Source organism: Mustelus asterias, chromosome 4, assembly GCF_964213995.1.
Source record: "Mustelus asterias chromosome 4, sMusAst1.hap1.1, whole genome shotgun sequence".
NCBI lineage: Eukaryota > Metazoa > Chordata > Chondrichthyes > Carcharhiniformes > Triakidae > Mustelus > Mustelus asterias.
The window spans coordinates 33779259-33800420 of record NC_135804.1 but is presented as its reverse complement, the minus strand read 5'-3'; the positions used below and the strand labels follow the sequence as shown (position 1 = coordinate 33800420).

The 21162-nt window shown below is 41.6% G+C and overlaps 1 protein-coding gene across 1 annotated transcript; it reads right to left on the bottom strand.

The window, feature by feature from the left end:
* Nucleotides 1–123: 123 nt before the first annotated feature.
* Nucleotides 124–18956, bottom strand: LOC144492609 (protein C19orf12 homolog). Its single transcript, XM_078210817.1, has 3 exons — nucleotides 18802–18956; nucleotides 15728–15895; nucleotides 124–7053 (listed from the first exon to the last, which is right to left on the bottom strand). The coding sequence occupies exons 2-3, from the start codon at nucleotides 15885–15887 to the stop codon at nucleotides 6788–6790; spliced, it is 426 nt and encodes a 141-aa protein (XP_078066943.1). The 5' UTR covers nucleotides 15888–15895; nucleotides 18802–18956; the 3' UTR covers nucleotides 124–6787.
* Nucleotides 18957–21162: the final 2206 nt, after the last annotated feature.

Sequence of the window (21162 nt, the reverse complement as noted above, 5' to 3'; positions counted from 1 at the left end):
TAAGAATCCAGCATTTACTTGTAGTTTACTTACAGTTTGCACCATCAAAATATAGCTTCTTTTCGAAAAAAGATTTATAAAATAAGAAACCAGGTGAATCCAAAGATTGACACAAGCAAGGCTTTAAATGTATATTTTTTTAATTAAGTTACATTTTTATACAACTCACTGCAAGAATATTCTACCAATGGTTCTACTATATAACTTATTAGATAGTATACATCACATAAGAAAAAACACAATAATTTATAAACTGGTCAATTGTCACAAAGATTTCAAGTCAAAATATCAGGTTTCAAAACTGAACAAGACTTCATATGTATCTTCACATTTTATTCAATGAATCTTCCTGATGTTATTGTAGCTACGATAAATTTGAAGGCCGGAATTCTCCAGCTGTTCACGGCAGCGCACCCCTGCCCGCAGGTTTCCCGCCGGTGTGGGATGACGTCAATGGGAATTCCCACTGATAGCGGTGGGACCAGAGAATCCCGCCGCTAGCAAACTGCGCGCCACCTCCCACCGGCAGGAAACAGGCAGCCGGAAGGCCGGAGAATCTCACCCGAAACGTTTAAATGTATGAACATGTTTTACAACTGAAATTGCACCCACAGAATTTCACTCTCTTTCACAGTTGGCCCCCAGCCAATAAAATCCAGACTATCTCAAGGAAGAATTTTGATCACAATTGAAGAACTTTCCATCAAAGTCATTTTCTTTTAAAATGGGACCAGACAGGCGGAGGAAAGATTCAAGGTGACCATTTAATTTTCTCACATATGGGGGTGGGAGGGATGACTCTCCCATCGCGTCCCGCAACTTTTCTGGTGGGTCGGGCTGAGAGATGCGCGTCGTCAGTCTTTTTCCGGGCTTTGCGCATGCACTGGGAACGCATGTGCGTCTCCCAGAGTCGGAGAACAGTCACAATTGAGACCGTGCTGGAAGCCAGCAGGAAGGCAGGTAAGTGACTTGAATCTGTTTTTAATGTAGTTTAAATATGTTTAGCATTTCATTATCAGGAAATTACTGGTCCCGATAGAATCTCCCACCCCGCCAGGAGTACTTCATTCCGGCGAGGTTTAGTGCAACTCCCCACGTTCGGGGAACTAGCGGGAGACCCCGCCAGAATGAAGGGGGGGGGGTCAATCGGGGCCCCCTAGGGGGTCGAGCGGCAGGGGGGTGGTACCCCCTGGCTATGGGCACCCTTGGCACTGCCCAAGGGGCAAAGTGCCCATGCCCAGGGGGCACTTTGGCACTGCCCACCAGGCATTGAGCAGTGCCAAGGGGGTGGGGCCTATTGTGGGCAGGGCCTAGGGTGATCGGTGGGGGTAGGGATCCCGCTGCCACTCTGCAGACAGGATCCGTCTGGGATGGAGGGAGGGCAGCAATTGGGGTGAGCTTGGGGGGGGTGGTCTGCTGGCGGGGGGGGGGGGGTTCAGGGCTGGCCCAAGAATTGTTGTGGGGGCTGCGATCGGGCCATTGGGGGAGGGGGCTGGAGGAGCAGCACTGCAGGGGTCCCGGGCTGGCCAGCTCAATTGTTGGCCAGCAAACGGAGAGTCTGACCGATTGGACCACTGCGCATGTGCAGAGTTCCAGCACTGTCAAACTCTGGCGCGAATAGGCCCCGCCCCCCCTGGGTTTTTAATGAGATTCACAATTGCGATCTCTGCATTGCAGAATGGGGAGATTCAAATGTGAAGCTGAACTGAGAAAATAGTCGTGATCTAGAACAGTTTTCCCACCAATTCAGCACTTTTGGGAGAATCGCCCCCATGGTCTCCAAATTAAAGGAATGTTGCTGTACGTGTCAGTCAGAAGTCATTATTAAAATAATTTCAATCAATTTTCAAGTGCACCACTCTTGTGATATGTATTAATTTGAAAAAAAGTTAATCAAAAGTCTCACCTTCCAACATTAGTTCCACTTTCTGTAAACAAGAGCAACAGGTTGTGTAGTCAACACACACCCACTTCTACATTGCCACTACAAGTTCTATTTTAATTATTTTTTATTCATCAGGAAAGCAAACAATGCCTCACAAAATGCCAGATTCATCAAATGCTGAGCGGGATCTTAACTGATTTAAAACCCATCCATTTACACAGTTAAAAATGGGCCCATAGGGGCCGTAAATTGGATTTGCATATCATCCTTAAACACCACAGGTTTTGGTTCGTGTTTTATGAACAGAATTACTAGGAAGAAGGGCACAATTTTTGTGCGCTTTGAGCAGTGGTCAAAAATGCTGATCCTTTCAGCATTATAATACCAAGTGATAAATATTAGAGAAAAAGCAGATCACCTTGGAACATAACAACAATTGCATGACGGTCTAATTATCATTATGTTATCATGCTGAAATGAAAATGCAATGTGCTATCAGGTATGTGCAGTTGATGTGGTCCATTGCTAAGCCCTAAGCAACTTTGCCTGAATTAATCAAGATCGTTCAGTGAATCACAGCATATGGTTTTAAGTATTTTCTTAAATTTATTTAAAATTTTCAGCTTCGTTCAAAATTGTAGATAACATGAACCATATATTCAGCACAATTGCTTGTTGACTATATCCAATGATTTGGAATATCTCATTGTATGTTCAAGTATTGAAAATAAAGCAAATGTTTGGCCAAAGACCTACTTAAACATAAAGTGCTGTTTATTTCATGTACCATGCACGTACCACTGTGATGTAACTTATTTAACAAATTCATCAATAACTTATATATTATCTTGTATTATATATGGAAAGCTTTCATAATGAAATGTTTACCACTCTGACTACCAAATTGTGATAGTTATGATTTTGGCCCATTACTGTACAGGACTAACGCCATAATTTCTGGGTCCTTGACTTGAAACCTTAATTCTGTTTCTCTCTCCACAGGGGCACCGTGGTTAGCACTGCTGCCTCACAGCGCCAGGGACCCAGGTTCAATTCCGGCCTTGGGTGACTGTGTGGAGTTTGCACATTCTACGGTTTCCTCCCACAGTCCAAAGATGTTGGATTGGCCATGCTAAATTTCCCTTTAGTGTCTTAAGATGTGTAGGTTAGGGAGATTACTGGGGGAAGTACATGGCATTATTGGAAAGGGTCTGGGTGGGATTCTCTGCCAGTCGGTACAGACTTGATGGGCCAAATGGCCTCCTTTTGCACAGATTCTATGATTCTGTGCTGTCAGATGTGCGAAGCATTTTCAACATTTTTGGTTTTAATTCCATATTTTGTAGTTTCCAGCAATCTGCTCCAGCATTTCCCAAAACTCAAAGCACAATAGTCGTCCAAAATACATTTAACCGGAGAAAGACATTTTGCCTAGGTTCTTAAAAGTAAAATTAGTACACCATCTCCAGTTGATCGTGCCAAGTTAGGGACAATTTCTTTTCCATTGTGGGCAATTTGCCAATAACTTGTACCTGCTAAAAATTAAGCGTACCTAAAATAAGGCCCTTAGTACTGTAGGGAAGTGATTTCCATCCTATCAGTCTGCACTGCATTCAAGACTTCATACCTCAATCAATTAAATGTGGTCCTTGCCAATATTTACATTGAATATTCTGAGCTCTACAATTTGAAATTGGGCACAAGTTACCCACAATTTCTGTCCATAATGGGTTATGAGCAGTCCATGACTGATTTGCTGATCCGTGTTTCTGAGGAATAAAGCTCTGTGCCTAAAGAGTTAAAGATAATAATCTACTGCATATTAAGAAAACAATGTAAATATTATGCAGACAAATGCTAAAGCACGTGCATTTTGATGCAGCTCAGTAATTATAGCAGTTAAGTTCTTTTTAGGAGACTTGTACCTAAATGCAAAGGGCAATAAACATTGGGATTTCATTAATTTCTCACATTATGCCAGGATTGCTGCTCCAAAAATGATGGAAAGTATTTATTTACAATGCATAAATAAATTGCTTTTGAATGAAAGCTATAGGTTGACATCAGAAAACATACTAAGTACCTGGAAATGCCTGACAGTGTGGGATTCATTAATTAATTTGCTTAACTCATTTTAATTTCACTACATGTACCGTAGTCCTTTTTTAACATGGGCATCTTCCAGTTCTATTTTGATGGTGAGCAATTCTCTCCAATAATTAATGCTGTATCTGGATTTACTTTGAAAAGCTAAGTACAAATTGGAAGAGGGATATCATTCAAGTAGTTTTAAGGCTGATCTAAAATTTGAATTGAAATTCCAAAGGCAGCACAATGACATGAGAAATCCAATGATTGTTTGTGTCAGCAAAGACCACAATATTCCAAATAAAATAAGATTGCTGTTTACCCTTGGAAAATACACGGGCATGGAATTCATCTGGGCTGAGGACTCAGAGGGCGGAATTTTGCCATCCCGCCCGCCATGGGAGTCATAGCAGGCAGGGGTGGACCATGCAAAGGTCCGTTGACTTGAGGCAGGAATTTCCTACCAGTTCGGCACTGGTAAGAAAACCAACCAATGGGCAAATGGGCTGTTGATTTGTTGCCACGCAGTGTGCCTTACCACCCAATGAGTATTTGCACCCCTTGGATTGCCCCCTAATTCATTTCATTAATAGTCGCGTTAAACCACACATTAAAAATCGATAATGCTGGAAATAATTAGCTGGTCAGGCAGCATCTGTAGAGTAAGAAACAGAAGTCTGAAAGAGGTCACTGACATTAACTCTCCACGGATGCTGCCAGAACTGCTAAGGGCTTCCGACATTTTCTGTATTTATTGCCGATTTCCAGCACCCACAGTGTTTTGCATTTGTATTAGTGTTAAACCACAAATCTTTTTTCACATCAACAGTATTGATTGTTAAATAAGGGGTACGTTTTTTAACAAAATAGTGGACCTCATTTTCAAAGGTGTTGTCATCTTGCACATACATTGACCAAATTCAAGGCAGAATAGCAACAGTTAAACAGACCATTCCTTCAGCCAGTACATCCCTGCTGGGCAGAATTCAGTACCCTCCCCTGAGGGAAGTTTGGAGGTGGTGGGAGGCGGAATTTATGGTTATGGGCAGGTTCATGGACAGCCTTCCGCCCATTGCCAACTGAAGAGCAATGAATGCTTGCAGTATTGAACCAGCAGTGGGCAGGTCAGTCGCCAGGCAGGATGCTCAAAAAGCAAACCCAGGTTCCAGTGGAGACCCTCATTGACAGGTGCTCCATGCCTGGTCCCAGAACCCACCACTGGGAAGAGAGGAGCCCACACAAGTCCCTTCTAGAAAACCCCCAGCCAACAATCGGGGCTCTCAATGATTGAGACTGCCACTGTGTGGATTAAGTTCTACCTGCTGTCTGATATGCCTTCCCCAAATCCAATCCATTCACCATTTTGTCACTCCATTTTCAGATACTCTTTTCCTCAAGTGGGGTCACCTGCCACAGCTTTTACCACTTTCTCTCTCCCTTGCTGTTGAGGGTCGAATGCTTCACACCACTGTGTAAACAGTTGGAAGCATCTTTCTGTTCACTGACAGCACCACCAAAATGCATAATGCTGCTGTCGTGATTATTAACCATCCTATGTCCAGTTTCTGCTTCATCTACTTATTAATTTAGGGATCCCATTTGTAGGTTCTAGTCCATAAGCACATGTTCTAAAATTTCCATTGTCCCATTGACCTCACCCTCTGGACCTTCTCTTCAAGGATGGGACATTATACCCGTTCAGGATGATTTTTAGCACTCTAGGAGGGACAGAATCTCTCCATGTTTGTTACGGGTTAATAGTTACTGTCAGTAAGATCCTGGTATTGGTACAGCTGCTTGTTTGGGAACTTGTGGTAAATAGAGTGGCTCCAGTTGCATTATGGATTTTGCACAACAGAGTGTGATTCTTGAAGCTCCTGATGGGATTTGTATCTGATGGTTGACCCAGAAAAACATTAGAAGCTGTTGTTATTCAGCAGATGCAGCCATTCGTTGCTCTGGTGAGTTATACTTGATTGTCTGGTCCATATTGTAACCAGGTATTCGGTTATAACCACATTTTTTACAATTTGCATTAACAATGTGCTTCCCCTAACACTTTCCATTGACCCTTTGAATCCTTTAGTTTATTTGAGGATATTGGTGTCAAGTTCAGCAGCACATCACCCCTGTACCTTTTTGTTTAAAATTGCATTGGTGCAGCACAGAGTACCATATTCACCTCACCCAGTATATTGTTCTTAAATTACATTTTGCTCACTAAGATTTCAGACCTGAACCTACATTTCCTTGTCTTTGCATCACCTTTAGTCAGAGGAATCATTTTTTCAATATTTCAGAGTGACTCTGGGCTCTGTTATATCCTGTCTTCTAGAATTCCAGCCTGCATCCATCCACTGTGTTTGAAATGATCACAGTTTGATATAAATACCAAATTTGTGGTATATATATTATTGTGGCTCAACATTCGCAATATAACTAAAACAGCATTAACAAACCTTTGAAAATTAGGTCCAATTATATTAAACTTTCCACATACCCAAGCAGGATTATTCTTTTCTCCCAAACCAGGTTTCATTCCAAATGACTACTGACAGTTCAACAGCAAGAGATGTGGCCATCAAAAACTTAAAACAGATTCAGAAAAATCCTGATTGCGAAGTCAGTTAGTTATTGTATTCATGAACATTTAGCCAGTAGAATTCATCACATTGATTCCCCAGTGCCATTGTAGCCTACTCCAAATTATATCCTTCATAGATCTTTGAGTTTCTATCAGAAAAATTAATGTTTTTTTATGTTCCAGCATATGCAATCTAGATTTCTAGAAAAGGTGTCTTATTTATATAAGCTTCAGTCAAGGTGTCGCACCTCAGCATTGAGCTGCTTTAGAAAAAATGCACTTATCGCTGTCATCACCTCCTTCTGTAGACCAGCATTTCCCATCACTAATGCGATCAGTTGTGCTGCATCAGTCCAGTCCAAATGTTGGACAATATTATGCACATCAGTAGACAATATCTGTTGTTGATTCGGTGGCAGTTCCATAATAATCTGAGGCAATGGTTTAAACTGTCCACTAGTCATCCAGGCACCTAGGCACCCACCGACTGCACCACCTAGGGAGAATAAAAACCAAAAGAATACATTTAAAAATGTTTTGTTTTCTACCTTTTAAAATGCATTTTCCCTCTTTTCCTGAAGACGTTGATTCATATTTACTCAGCTGTGTGTCTTTGGGTTCCAGCAGTCCTCGGGTCCCTTGATCGAAGAGCCTTTTTTTTTTAAAGACAGGAGCCAGTATAGTGGGTGCCAGCAGATGATTTAATTATGCGGGGTATCATAGCTGGACCAGATCACATAGCAAATATAACTACATTATTGAAAGAGGGAGGGAGGCAGAAAGCAGGAAACTACAGGCCAGTTAGCCTAACATCTGTCATAGGGAAAATGTTAGAAGCCATTATTAGAGATGTTATGGCAGAGCACTTAGAAAGATTTAAGGCAATCAGGCAGAGTCAACATAGTTTCGTGAAAGTGAAATCAAGTTTAACCCATTTATTGGTTGCGTTTGAAGGAGTCACATGTGCTGTGGATGGACTGCATCTGGGCATTTTATAAATTACCACATCAAAAGTTATTGCGGAAAATTAAAGCTCAGGGTGTAGGGGGTGACATATTGGCTTGGATAGGAGATTGACTACCTAACAGGAACCAGAGAATAGGCATAAATGTATCTTTTTCTGATTGACAGGATGTAATGAGTAGCATGGAATCCACAGGAATCAGTCCTGGGGCATCAACATTTTACAATCGATATCAATGACTTGGATGAAGGGACAGAAGATGTGGTTGCTAAATTTGCTGATGACACAAAGATAGATGGGAAAGTAAGTTGTGAAGAGGACATAAGGCAGCTACAAAGGGGCATAAATAGGTTAAGTGATTGGGCAAAAACTGGAACACAGAATATAATGTGCGAAAATTTAAAATGATCCATTTTAGCAGGAAGAACAAAAGAGAAGTATATTATCCAAATGGTGAGAGATTGCAAAGCAATCTGGGTGTCCTAGTGCATGATTCACTAAAGGTTAGTATGCAGATGGAGCAAGTAATTAGGAAGGCTAATAGAATGTTATTTATTGAGAGGGAAATTGAATAAAAAAGTAGGGTGTTATACTGCAGTTGTACAGGATATTGGTGAGAGTACATCTGGAGTACTGTGTACAGAATAGGTCTCTTTATTTAAGAAAGGACATAAATACATTGGAAGCAGTTCAGAGAAAGTTTACCAGACTAATACCCGAAATGGGTGGGTTGTCTTATGAGGAAAGGTTAGACAGGCTAGGCTTGCATGCACTGGATTTTAGAACAGTGCCACGGTCAAGATGTGAAAAATAAAATAAAATCATCAGCAGCTGGGCTATTTTATAAAGTCATTTGTTTTCTGTGGTGTTAAAAATGGCGAATTGCTGAGCTAACTGGTTGCTCAGCCAGTCCCCTAATGCCTTGCAGCAATTTTAGAGTAACAATGACCATGGGGACAAGGATACTGGTCCAGTTAACTCCAAACATTTAAAAAACCATTGCAAGTCGTAATCTCTCATAATGATGCTAATGGCCAAAGCATTAGCAGTCCTAAATCAACAGTTTTGATAAAGAGAGCAGCCTATAAGTTAACCCAACACTGGTGTCTCCAAAGAAAAGGACTCCCAACTCCAATTAAACACCTCGATTCCAGCCTTGAGAACATACATCCTGTGCCCAACATTGAGGAGGTGTGTCACACGACCTCTCCCAAGCTGCACTATGATAACATTTGTTGGAACTGAGCTCCAGCAGTTCCTGTTTGACTTCCAAAGTGAACAGAACTTCCAGGCAATGGCATCTACTATCTACCATCAAGCCAGTGGCAGCACAGAGACCTTGGACCCTCATCAAACCTGTCAAATTCTGGAACCTTGGAACACGTGCCTCCTTCCTGACTCATTCTACGTGGGTTCTCCTGTTGTGCCAGCCTCACTCAGGAAAACCAGCCAACCTCCCTGCATTTGGTGCATTACTTGCTGCATTCCGGTTGATTCATGACTCTGGACACATGTAAAACCAAAACGTATGTTTTATAGTGGTTGTGTTCTGAACCCTCATCCTTTTTCCTTATGCCCCACTTAATAGGAATGTGAAAAAAGGGAGTGGATGTTGTGAAACCCCCTCTCACACGTCTGTGTAAAAATAAACCAACCCTTTTATTTCCATCTTACCTCGAATTTGCTGTGCAAGCTTTTAACAGAGGACTGGAACATTTCCAAATTTAAGGGTTGTGGAAAATATGCCACAATTTATAAATGGGGAAATAAAAAAAAACATCTTTCTGTTTACAAACAGGTAGAGAGTGGGGAAATCATAGCAGTGTAAACTGACCCCCTCTCCTGTCCGTGACAAGAGTAAGAGGCTACTTGATTGAAACATGCTAGATCCTGAGGGGTCTTGACAGTGTGAATGTGGAAAGGATGTTTCCTCTTGCAGGAGAACTTATAACCAGGGGGTTCACTGTTTAACAATAAGCAGGTGCCTATTTAAGACCAAAATGAGGAGAATTTCTTCTCCCGGAGGGTAGAGAGTCCTTGGACTCCTTCCTCAAAAGACAATCTTTGAATATTTTAAGGCAAAAGGTAGATACATTTTTGATAAACTAGGAATAAAATGTTACCGGAGGGTATGTGGGAGGTTACAATCAAATCAGCCATAGCCTTTCTGTATGGTGGAGCAGGCTCAAAAGGCAAGCAGGGTATTCCTGCTTCTAATTCGTATGATCTTTCATATGTACAGTGGCACAGTGGTTAGCACTGCTGCCTCACAGCACCAGCGACCCATGTTCGATTTCGGCCTCAGAAGATTGTTGGTATGCAGTTTGCACATTCTCCCTGTGTCTGTGTGGGTTTCCTCCAGGTACTCCAATTTCCTCCCACAGTCCAAAGATGTGCACGTTAGCTGGATTGGCCATGCTAAATTGCCCCTTAGTGTCCGAAGATGTTCAGGTTAGGTGGGTTAACCATGGTAAATGTGCAGAAATACAGGATAGGGTGAGTGGTGATAGAGGTTTACAACATGGAAATAGGCCCTTCGGCCCAACTTGTCCATGCTGCCCTTTTTTTAAAAACCCCTAAGCAAGTCCCAATTGCCCGCATTTGGCCCATATCCCTCTATACCCATCATACCCATGTAACTACCTAAATGCTTTTTAAAAGATAAAATTGTACCCGCCTCTACTACTACCTCTGGCAGCTTGTTCCAGACACTCACCACCCTCTGTGTGAAAAAATTGCCCCTCTGGACCCTTTTGTATCTCTCCCCTCTCACCTTAAACCTATGCCCTCTAGTTTTAGACTCCACCACCTTTGGGACAAGATATTGACTATCTAGCTGGTCTGTGCCCCTCATTTTATAGACCTCTACAAGATCGCCCCTCAGCCTCCTAAGCTCCAGAGAAAAAAGTCCCAGTCTACCCAGCCTCTCCTTATAACTCAATCAATCAAGTCCCGGCAGCATCCTAGTAAATCTTTTCTGCATTCTTTCTCGTTTAATAATATCCTTTCTACAATTGGGTGACCAGAATTGCACACAGTATTCCAAGTGTGGCCTTACCAATGTCTTGTACAACTTCAACAAGACGTTCCAACTCCTGTATTCAATGTTCTGACTGATGAAACCAAGCATGCCGAATGCCTTCTTCACCACTCTGTCCACCTGTGACTCCACTTTCAAGGAGCTATGAACATGTACCCCTAGATCTCTTTGTTCTGTAACTCTCCCCATCGCCCTACCATTAACTGAGTAAGTCCTGCCCTGGTTCAATCTACCAAAATGCATCACCTCGCATTTGTCTAAATTAAACTCCATCTGCCATTCGTCAGCCCACTGGCCCAAGGGATTGGGTGAGTGGTGGGCATGGTAAGATGCTCTTTTGGAGAGTCGGTGCAGACTCGATGGGCTGAATGGTCTCCTTCTGCACTGTAGGGATTCTATTCATGGTTCTCACCTAGAACCCGCATGACAGCACTTTCCAACATAGTTTGAAGAATCACACAGCCCATTCTGCCTGTACCAGCTTATTAAAAGAGTTTTAGTCAATTATTCCTCTCACCTACTCTGCTCCAATAACCCTGCCAGAGTATTATTTTCTCTTCCCAGCTTGCAATGCAGTAGGAAATTGAAATGCTCTAAACTCCCCAACGAAAATCAGTCAACTCAACACAACTTGTGATCAAACTTCCGGTCCACATTGCTCAAACACTTCTTAAATGGGGGAAATATTGCTGAACCATGGGAGCTGCTTGTTCACTATGGACTTCAAATTTGTTTCACAATGATCAGAAGCCACATGCATTTAAACGCTCTGGGAATTTATTAAAAGCAAATGCCGTAAATATCTGTCGAACCCTTTTCAGCCACTCGCATTAAACACTTGTCAGTCAATTCTGCAATGTTCATCATATTTTGGTGCTGTGCAGTGGAGGACAATGTGACATTTGGTTATAGCACATACAGCCTCTGGGGAAAGCCCACATTGTCTGTGTCAAACCACATTTGGTGATTGTGAGCATGCTGTGTCCTAGCACACCGAGATACAGAACAAACATCAGCTTGTTAAATTAGCAGTGGGGGTTTGAATCAGGAACAAAACTGGAAACAACAGTTGAGGTTTTGCAGAAGGACTCGGGTCCTTTGTGCAGTTGGATAGAAAAATGACAAATGAAATGCAAGGCTGCCAAATGTGAAATATTGCCTATTGGAACAAAGATCAAACCACAAAGACACATTGAAGGTAACGGAATTAGCACAGGGGGATTTTGAAAGGAAGCTGGGGTTGATATTGGACCCAACATTTTTGAAGGTGAGGAAGTTTTGAAACATTTAGCTAGAATTGGAAGAACATACATTGATCAAGATTATAATAATCCAATGATCGGAACACATTTGGAATAGTGTGTGTATTTCTGCTCATCTTACTTTAAGAGGGATGTGTTTGCATTAGAAAAATTGCAGAGATAGGCAACAAGATTGATCCAAAGTATAAAGGAATTAGTTATAAGAAAAAATGAGAGAGAAGTTAAGATAATTGGCATATATATATGCACTTAACAATAGTCCGGGCGCATGGTCGACTCAAATTGGACGTGGAGGGCTTGAGGAAAAGTTCTTAGAATGCTGTCGGGATAGTTTCATTGAACAGTATGTTACAGAACCTACGAGAGAGCAAGTTATCTTAGATCTGGTACTGTGTAATGAGACAGCTAGAATTAAGGATCTTCTTGTGAGGGATCCTCTTGGGTTGAATGATCATAATATGGTTGAATTTCTGATACAGATGGAGGGTGAGAAAGTAGGGTCCCAAACCAGTGTCCTCTGCTTGAACAGAGGGGAGTAACGATAGGATGAGGGCGGAATTGGCTAATGTAGACTGGGCGAGCAGACTGGTAGGTAGGACAGCTGAGGAACAGTGGAGGATTTTTAAGGAGATTTTTTTAAGTACTCAGCAAAAATATATTCCGGTGATAAAGAAGGACTGTAAGAAAAGGGATAACCAGACGTGGATAACGAAGGAAATAAAGGAGAGTATTAAAATAAAAACAGATGCGTACAGACTGGCCAAAAATAGTGGAGAATTAGTGGATTGGGAAAGCTTTAAAAAACAACAAAGAACGATTAAGAAAGGAAAGATAGATTATGAAACTAAACTAGCTCAAAATATAAAAAATGATAGTAAAAGTTTTTACAAATATACAAAAAGGAATAGAGTGGCTAGAATGAATGTTAGACCCTTGGAGGATGAGAGGGGGGATTTAATAGTGGAAAACGAGGAAATGGCTGAGACTTTAAATAAGTTCTTTGTGTCGGTCTTCACGGTGGAAGACACAAATAGTTTACCGAATATTAGAGATCGAGAGTTGGTGTGAGGGGAGGTCCTTAATACAATTACTGTTACTAAAGAGGTAGTGCTTGGTAGACTAATGGGACTGAAGGTAGACAAGTCCCCGGGCCCGGATGGATTGCATCCCATGGAACTGAAAGAAATGGCTGAGGTAATAGCAGATGCGTTAGTAGTTATTTATCAAAATTCGCTGGACTCTGGGGTAGTGCCGGCTGATTGGAAAACAGCTACTGTTACACCGCTGTTTAAAAAAAGTAGACAAAAGGCGGGTAACTACAGGCCGGTTAGCTTAACTTCCGTAGTTGGGAAGATGCTGGAGTCCATCATTAAAGAGGAAATAGCAGAGCACTTGGATAAGAATGGTTCGATCAAGCAGACGCAGCATGGATTCATGAAGGGAAAGTCATGTTTGACGAATTTACTGGATTTTTATGAAGATGTGACTAGTGCGGTTGACAGAGGGGAACCGGTGGATGTGGTGTCTTTAGATTTCCAGAAGGCATTCGATAAGGTGCCTCACAAAAGGTTGCTGCAGAAGATTGGGGTACACGGAGTTGGGGGTAAGGTGTTGGCGTGGATTGGGGATTGGCTATCTAACAGTACAGTAAGAAGTTTAACAACACCAGGTTAAAGTCCAACAGGTTTATTTGGTAGCAAAAGCCACACAAGCTTTCGAGGCTCTGAGCCCCTTCTTCAGGTGAGTCCATCATTAAAGAGGAAATAGCAGAGCACTTGGATAAGAATGGTTCGATCAAGCAGACGCAGCATGGATCTTCAGGACTCACCTGAAGAAGGGGCTCAGAGCCTCGAAAGCTTGTGTGGCTTTTGCTACCAAATAAACCTGTTGGACTTTAACCTGGTGTTGTTAAACTTCTTACTGTGTTTACCCCAGTCCAACGCCGGCATCTCCACATCATATCTAACAGTAAGCAGAGAGTTGGAATAAATAGGTGCTTTTCTGGTTGGCATTTGGTGACCAGTGGTGTGCCGCAGGGATCGGTGCTGGGGCCTCAACTGTTTACCATTTACATAGATGATCTGGAGGAGGGGACTGAGTGTAGGGTATCAAAGTTTGCTGATGACACAAAGATGAGTGGGAAAGCGAATTGCGTGGAGGACGTGGAAAGTCTGCAGAGAGATTTGGATAGGCTGAGCGAGTGGGCGAGGATCTGGCAGATGGAATAGAACGTTGGCAAATGTGAGGTTATCCACTTTGGAAGAAATAATAGTAAATTGGAATATTATTTAAATGGAGAACAATTACATCATGCTACTGTGCAAAGGGACCTGGGGGTCCTTGTGCACGAATCGCAAAAGCTCAGTCTGCAGGTGCAGCAGGTGATCAAGAAGGCGAATGGAATGTTGGCCTTTATTGCGAGGGGGATAGAATATAAAAGCAGGGAGGTCTTGCTGCAACTATACAAGGCACTGGTGAGGCCGCAACTCGAGTACTGTGTGCAGTTTTGGTCCCCTTATTTGCGAAAGATATATTGGCCTTGGAGGGAGTGCAGAGAAGGTTCACCAGGTTGATACTGGAGATGAGGGGTGTAGCTTATGAGGAGAGATTGAACAGATTGGGTCTGTACTCATTGGAGTTTAGAAGGCGGAGGGGTGATCTCATAGAGACATATAAGATAATGAAGGGGCTAGATAGGGTAGAGGTAGAGAGATTCTTTCCACTTAGAAGGGAAACCAGAACTAGAGGGCACAGCCTCAAAATAAGTGGGGGCCGGTTCAGAACAGAGTTGAGGGGGAACTTCTTCTCTCAGAGGGTAGTGAATCTCTGGAATTCTCTGCCCATTGAAGTGGTGGAGGCTACCTCATTGAATATGTTTAAATCACGGGTAGATAGATTTCTGATCGATAAGGGAATTAAGGGATATGGGGAGCAGGCAGGTAAGTGGGACTGATTCGCTTCAGATCAGCCATGATCTTGTTGAATGGCGGGGCAGACTCAAGGGGCGAGATGGCCTACTCCTGCTTCTATTTCTTATGTTCTTTCTTATGTGCATGCTTCCATTAGTTTCCTTCTAAAATGAGCAGTATAGGACCCCAATTTAATTATTAAAAAGGAAGATACTCCCTAAAACACTTCATCTGCCAGCAATAAAACCATGTAAAGATCGGGCAGCTGGAATGTCTACCAACCAACTTTGAGGCTATTATAACTCAGTTGGAATCAGTTTAATTTTTAATAATTGTTTTTGGGATGTTGGCAAAGCCAGATTTATTGGTCGTCCCTACGTTGCTGTGAATAAAAAGCAGCAATAGGTTGAGACTGATGCCACATTGTAGGCTAGGCTGGCAGGTTTATTTCTTCAAAGGAGGTTCGTGTACCAATCTGTTTTTTTCAATACTCCAGCAGCTTTCTTGGTTATTTTATCTGATTAACAGATTTATTGAATTACCCAATTTGCCATTGTGGATTACTAGTAGAATACCATAATCACTAACACTATTCTACCTAGTAAAAACCAGTTCTAACATCTCTCCAGTTTTCTTAAACAACTTAGTGTCATTTGCTACATCTTTTCGCAATATGCTTGTTCAGGTTTCAGCCATTAACAAATGTTATGGATACCAGAGTCTCCCCATTAATCCTTAAAATATGTGTTTCACAAGCACCTTTCTTCATTTCTTTATAAACCTTTTTTGATGAAGATACAGTCAGCAAGTTACTGTCAATGACATTATCACACAAATGGTCAATGTGCTCACACCAAATTCCTCTCCACACTATCTAAAGGTATTTCCCCATTCATTCCATGGGTTACTGTTTCTGTCAGGATAATTTAAACCAAGCACACTCAGTATCTATTTCATTCATTCGTCATTCTCAAACTTCAATACTAAACACTTACCAGCTGCTATTCCTAGAGGACCACCGATCAAGCCTCCTGCAAAGGCCATTGCACCAGCCACAAGTGCCCCCTTGCCAGAACTTTTCATTGCAACTTGCAACTTCTCCACCTCTGAAATATGGCACACTAGGCGCATCAGGTCATCAATGTGCACAGGCATCTTGTGAACTAAAGGATTCAGAAATCGCACGTCACTCGAGGTTAAATATAAGAAAATTTATTTTCAACAGACGTCATTCATAGCATTTTTATCATCCCCAATTTGATAAACACAGTATGAGAAAAATGGTCTTCTACACTCTTTTCAGAATTAGACCTTTCAGTTTAAAGCAATCGTCTGCTGCATATGTCAGAGGATATGTTGTCCACTGCAATTATCTGATAGATTCATTGTGTGGAAACCATGGGTTGCTGCCTATTTTGGAATGTGCAGGGGGTCACTAGAAAGCTGCTTGACTTGGAGAAACACATGAAGCAGCCTCAATTTGTTATAATATTAATAGCTTAATGTATATGTAGCAGATATGAAGCATAGAATTTTAGAACATTCTCGAAAGAAGATTTACATGCTTCTGTATTATCACAGATCCTTTCAAGACTGATCACCTTGAATCTTGTAGATATCCGCATACTGAATATCTTGTCACCGTTGCATTTTAATCATTTCCTGTATCAATACATTTTATGATTGTTATAAACATTTGAACCTTGCACAATAATTCCTCTCCATTACTCACTCACTGAAAATAGTCCTTAGCTCTTATTGCGTAATGATCTAGGTAGACACCAGTAATATTTTATTTTTAGAATCCCAAGATTTTTGGGGGGGATATGGGCATCTTTGGCAAGGCCAGCATTTGATGGCCATTCCTAATTGCCCATGAACTGAGTGACTTACGATTTCAATTCTGAGAATAATTAAGTTTCCACCACATTACTGTGGGCCTGGAGTTACATAGAGGTCGAGATCAGGTCAGGAAAGTGGAATTCCTTCCCTAATGGGCACTGGTGAACCAGATAGGTTTTTGATGATAGTTTCATGGCCACCATTAGGCTAGCTATTAATTCCAGACATTTTTATGAATTGAATTTAAATTCCACCAGCTGCCATGATGGGATGTCCCTGCAGCATTAGCGGGGTTTCTGGATTAGGAGTTCAGTGATATTACCACTTAGCCACCGTCTCCCCCTTTAACTAAAAGAATGAACCCACAAAGGTTGACTGTTTACAACAAAAGAATTTTACTACATAAAAGAGCATGAATACAATAACTATGCTCTATCTTAACTAGTCAGTTACATTAAAAATATTAAACGTACAATGAAAAGTTACTTGTACTCTAAACCCAACTTCTTAACTCACATTTCTTGCTACACCTATTTGACTTACACCCGTCAAAAGCCCAAGTCTGATACTCATCAGAAATTGAAAGATTAACCATTTGGTTTTAGGACTATTTCAAAGGTTCGTATAAAATTTGAGACTTCTTGGGCTTTCTGTCACTTCTGGTAAAAAAGTAACTTCAGATCTCCTCCAACTATCCCACGAATTTAAATTCCCAGTTCAACACAGACATCACTAGTGTCTCAAGTCTAGCCACCAAATATCAGAGCCTTGCATCTAGAAAGTCTCTCTCTTCTCAGCTTGGATATCACTTAAGTTCAGTTCACTGATGGGAGAGTTCTCCAGTTATCAAGATTTTTAAACACCTTTGGCCAGTACACAGATTTTCAAGTGAACTATGTTTAAAAGCAAAGCTCCCCGCATTTCAGATTGCTGTACAACTTAAAACCACACTGCTAGAACACGGTACCAGACTCGGGAACCTACTCACCCCTATAACTAACTTCCGGCTGACTGTTTGTTTCATATTGTTTATCTCTGAGACAGCTTGGTCACATGATCAGTGATTGACAACAAGCAGCTTTTTTCCAAGAAATCTTCTTTCTGACAAACCTCCCTGTTAAAGGGACCATCATCCCAACATAAAATATCATCCTTCCCCTATGCCCCCATGCACGCCGCCATCACAAATGCTAATTTCAATTTTTCTTACATGTATATGTTCCTAAGTGTGGTCACCAAGACATCTATGAGCTGATCAGTACAGGAATGGAGTACACCTGGCTTCCTCCAGGTTAGCCACAACCTGGAGGAAGCCACTGACATTAATGGGTGTGAGACGCACAGCACTATTAAGTGTTGGGTAAGAAGGTTCAGTTATGAATATTAGGCAAGATTACTCATTGATACAGATTGTTGGTAGGTAAGTTACGTGCGTGTGGTGCACTGAGCAATGTGAGGCTAACGGTGCACTTGGTTGGACATATGGTGCTTAAGATAAATTCACTGACCTTCAGCACTTGTGCAAAACCATTAACCCTTTTCCGATGCTACATCCAGGTTATTAGGGCTTGACTCCTGGCACTGACAGCCACAGGTATCTTGGTTGTTTTACCTAAAGAGTTTGTCTGTAGAGTCTCCAGACCAGCTGTGGCCACAACACATTTTGCACCATCTCCAATGTCCAAGGCAACTTCTGAGGACCTTGGAGGACACTATCCTATGTTCTTTCAGTTATTCAGTCTTTTTCTATTTTACAATTTCTGGTCTCCACTGCAGTGTGCAGCCAGGGATACACACTACAATTATGATGAGCAAAGGGGTCAACATCCATGGCAAGCCCCATGTCTGTTATGGGGTGGCTGCTCGATTTAGCCCCCAGAGATTTACCCAGCGTTGTTTTGTTTTTAACTACAAGCAACAGCCATTTAATCAGAAAGCATGGAGGCAGTATTCATTGCAGCCCACGATTACTGACACCGTTTCCCAGTTCAGATCCCCTATTGTTACCCTTGAACGCCACAAAACCCTTTGCAACTCATTGCATCTGCTCAGGCTCGCCATCTTCTATTACTGTTCCCTGCTTAAACTCCCAGGGCCTGAATCCCGCTTTCCTGATTAGGGACCGGGGACACACGATCCCGGAACCAGTCCACGCTGTAACTGCACAAATAGAGCCGGACTAACACGCACGGTTCAGCGAGTGATCCCTGTGCACGGGGGTACCTACTTCAGGGTCGCTCGCTGTGGCTGTCTCCTTTACTCGGGACACTGTAATCTCCACGTCGGCTTCCAGCTTCCCAATGTTGGCATATGGGAGCGGCCGGCAGCAGATCGACTATCGCGTGATCTCTTGTGGAGTCTGCCCGGTGAATGTGGAAGTGACAAAGATCATCTGAAACATACAGGCAGCTGAAGGTGCTGAAACACCAACCGACCCAAGAACAGCTTCTTCCGTGTTGACATCAGGCTTTTGAATGGACCTACTTCGTATTAAATTGATCTTTCTCTACACCCTAGCTATGACTGTAACACTACATTCTGCACTCTTTCCTTTCCTTCTCTATGAACGGTATGCTTTGTCTGTATCTTAATAAACCACAGGATTAGCTTTGTAAAAAATAGTTTCTGAACCACTTTCTCTTCTGAGTCAGGTATCAGAGGTGAGAGCATGACTACATTGATCAACCAATGCCACCCAGACTTTCCAGAAGTTCAACATCCTCCCATACAATTAAAGGTCATCTGGACTCGAAACGTCAGCTCTTTTCTCTCCTTATAGAAGCTGCCAGACCTGTTGAAATTTTCCAGCATTTTCTCTTTTGGTTAAAGTATTCTCAGTTGTTTACATTTGAATCTAATTTAGTTTGAATTCCTACAGTGGACTTGTATTTGCCTAACCCACAAGTATTTAATTCCTTTATTCTTCCCTTTTCTGAATTTATTTTCTGAACTATTTATATGTCTGTTCTCACCATTACTTCTGAGGGAGCATCCGTAACTCTTGCTGAAGCTCACATTGTCCTGTAACAAGGAAGTCTCTAATCCATCCTTTTGCTATGCACAGTTCCTGTTACACCATAAGCACATTTCACAAAGTATCATTAAATGCACAAATACTGCATTTTCTGGGTGATGAAAGTGATTTTCAGCCAAAAACAGTGTTGTGGTATATGCAGTAATCGTTATGGGATTTATTAACAACTTTAGCAAACAGATGATCTTCCGTTGGGGTCTCAAAATACATAACGATCACCTTGTATATCTCAACAGCGTCACCCAGCAAATTAGGCTTTTGGGTTGCTACCAATCCATATATTAAGAACTGAGTCAATAAACTGCCTCTCATATGTTCATAAAATCAATGCAAGTTTCCTCCTGACTGGATTGATAACATTGAGACCAACAGATAGCACACAATTTGATTCAAGAAACTCACAATATACCTAGCTTAGTGTACAACATTTTGAGTTCCAAATTCTACCTGCATTTAACTAAGCAACACTTTCATAGATTGATGTTAATGCAATTCTATTATAGGCTACAAGTGTTATGTACACCATTTTATAATCACAACCTGAGAAACCTTGGGTGAGAGTTTAACTCATTCAAAACCCATCCACTTGCACCGAGTTAAAGTTTGATCAGCCAGATCCTATTCTCTCAAAGTGCCAACTAATGCCCATATTGATCATTTTTGTTTTTCCCTTTTTCAACAGACTTCCTTCCAGTTGAATGTAGTACTATCACTGCTGCAAAGATTCTTAACTAAACCTTAATGATTATAGACTGAATTCATTCCTTCCTTTATCCAGTGTTTCCTATCACCCCTCTTCTATTAATCTTGTCTTGCATTGAGACTAAAAATCTTTGGGATTATGTTGGTAATATGTTGGGGAAAGTCTGTTAGACTATAAAAGTGACCACATGTACAGATGCACATGAACTTTCTTTTGCTATGTTGCCTGCGTTACACATTTTATCATTGTTTAATGCTAAAATGTATATAGAAAGATATTGATTTTCTAATATATATGATATCTATTTTATAACAATAAGGACACTATCAACAAAGTGATGGGAATGGTGTGAGTGTCACAGGTTGTTTTATTTGTTTTATCAGTATGCTAAATGCAAAACTTCTAACATGTTGCTGGTCAATATTATGGTTAGTCAGAGGAAATGGTATGTGCTAATTGTTTTTGGGGTCGGACAGAGAGAGGATACATCCTCTTTCCACTTGCTCTGCCACTTTTTGTTTGGCTCACATGTTTGGGGGGAAATGGCAGAGGGGTCAAGTTGATTCATGCAATTGCACCGCCTGTGGTGGAAGTACTGCATAACATATCTTGCAGTGTGAGCTATTTTAAGTAATAGAAGTGAGTGTTAACCTTTACAGTTTAGCTTTCACCTTTAGACATTACTAACGCTGCAAAAAGATCACTAAATGATGGCAACATGAAATAGGTACATGAATGAGAATTCTAAAACAAAACTGTAGTTATATAGGTTAGCATTGTAGTAAACAGATTGCACGTGATAAACACATTTGGAAAGGCCTCTATCTCACCACTGCAAAAGAGACTGCTCA

Coding starts and splice junctions, on each gene's coding strand:
- LOC144492609 (XM_078210817.1), bottom strand. CDS start 15,887: ATGCCTGTGCACATTGATGACCTGATGCGCCTAGTGTGCCATATTTCA. Junction 7,054..15,727: donor TCCTCTAGGAATAGCAGCTG/GTAAGTGTTTAG, acceptor TATTCTCCCTAG/GTGGTGCAGTCGGTGGGTGC.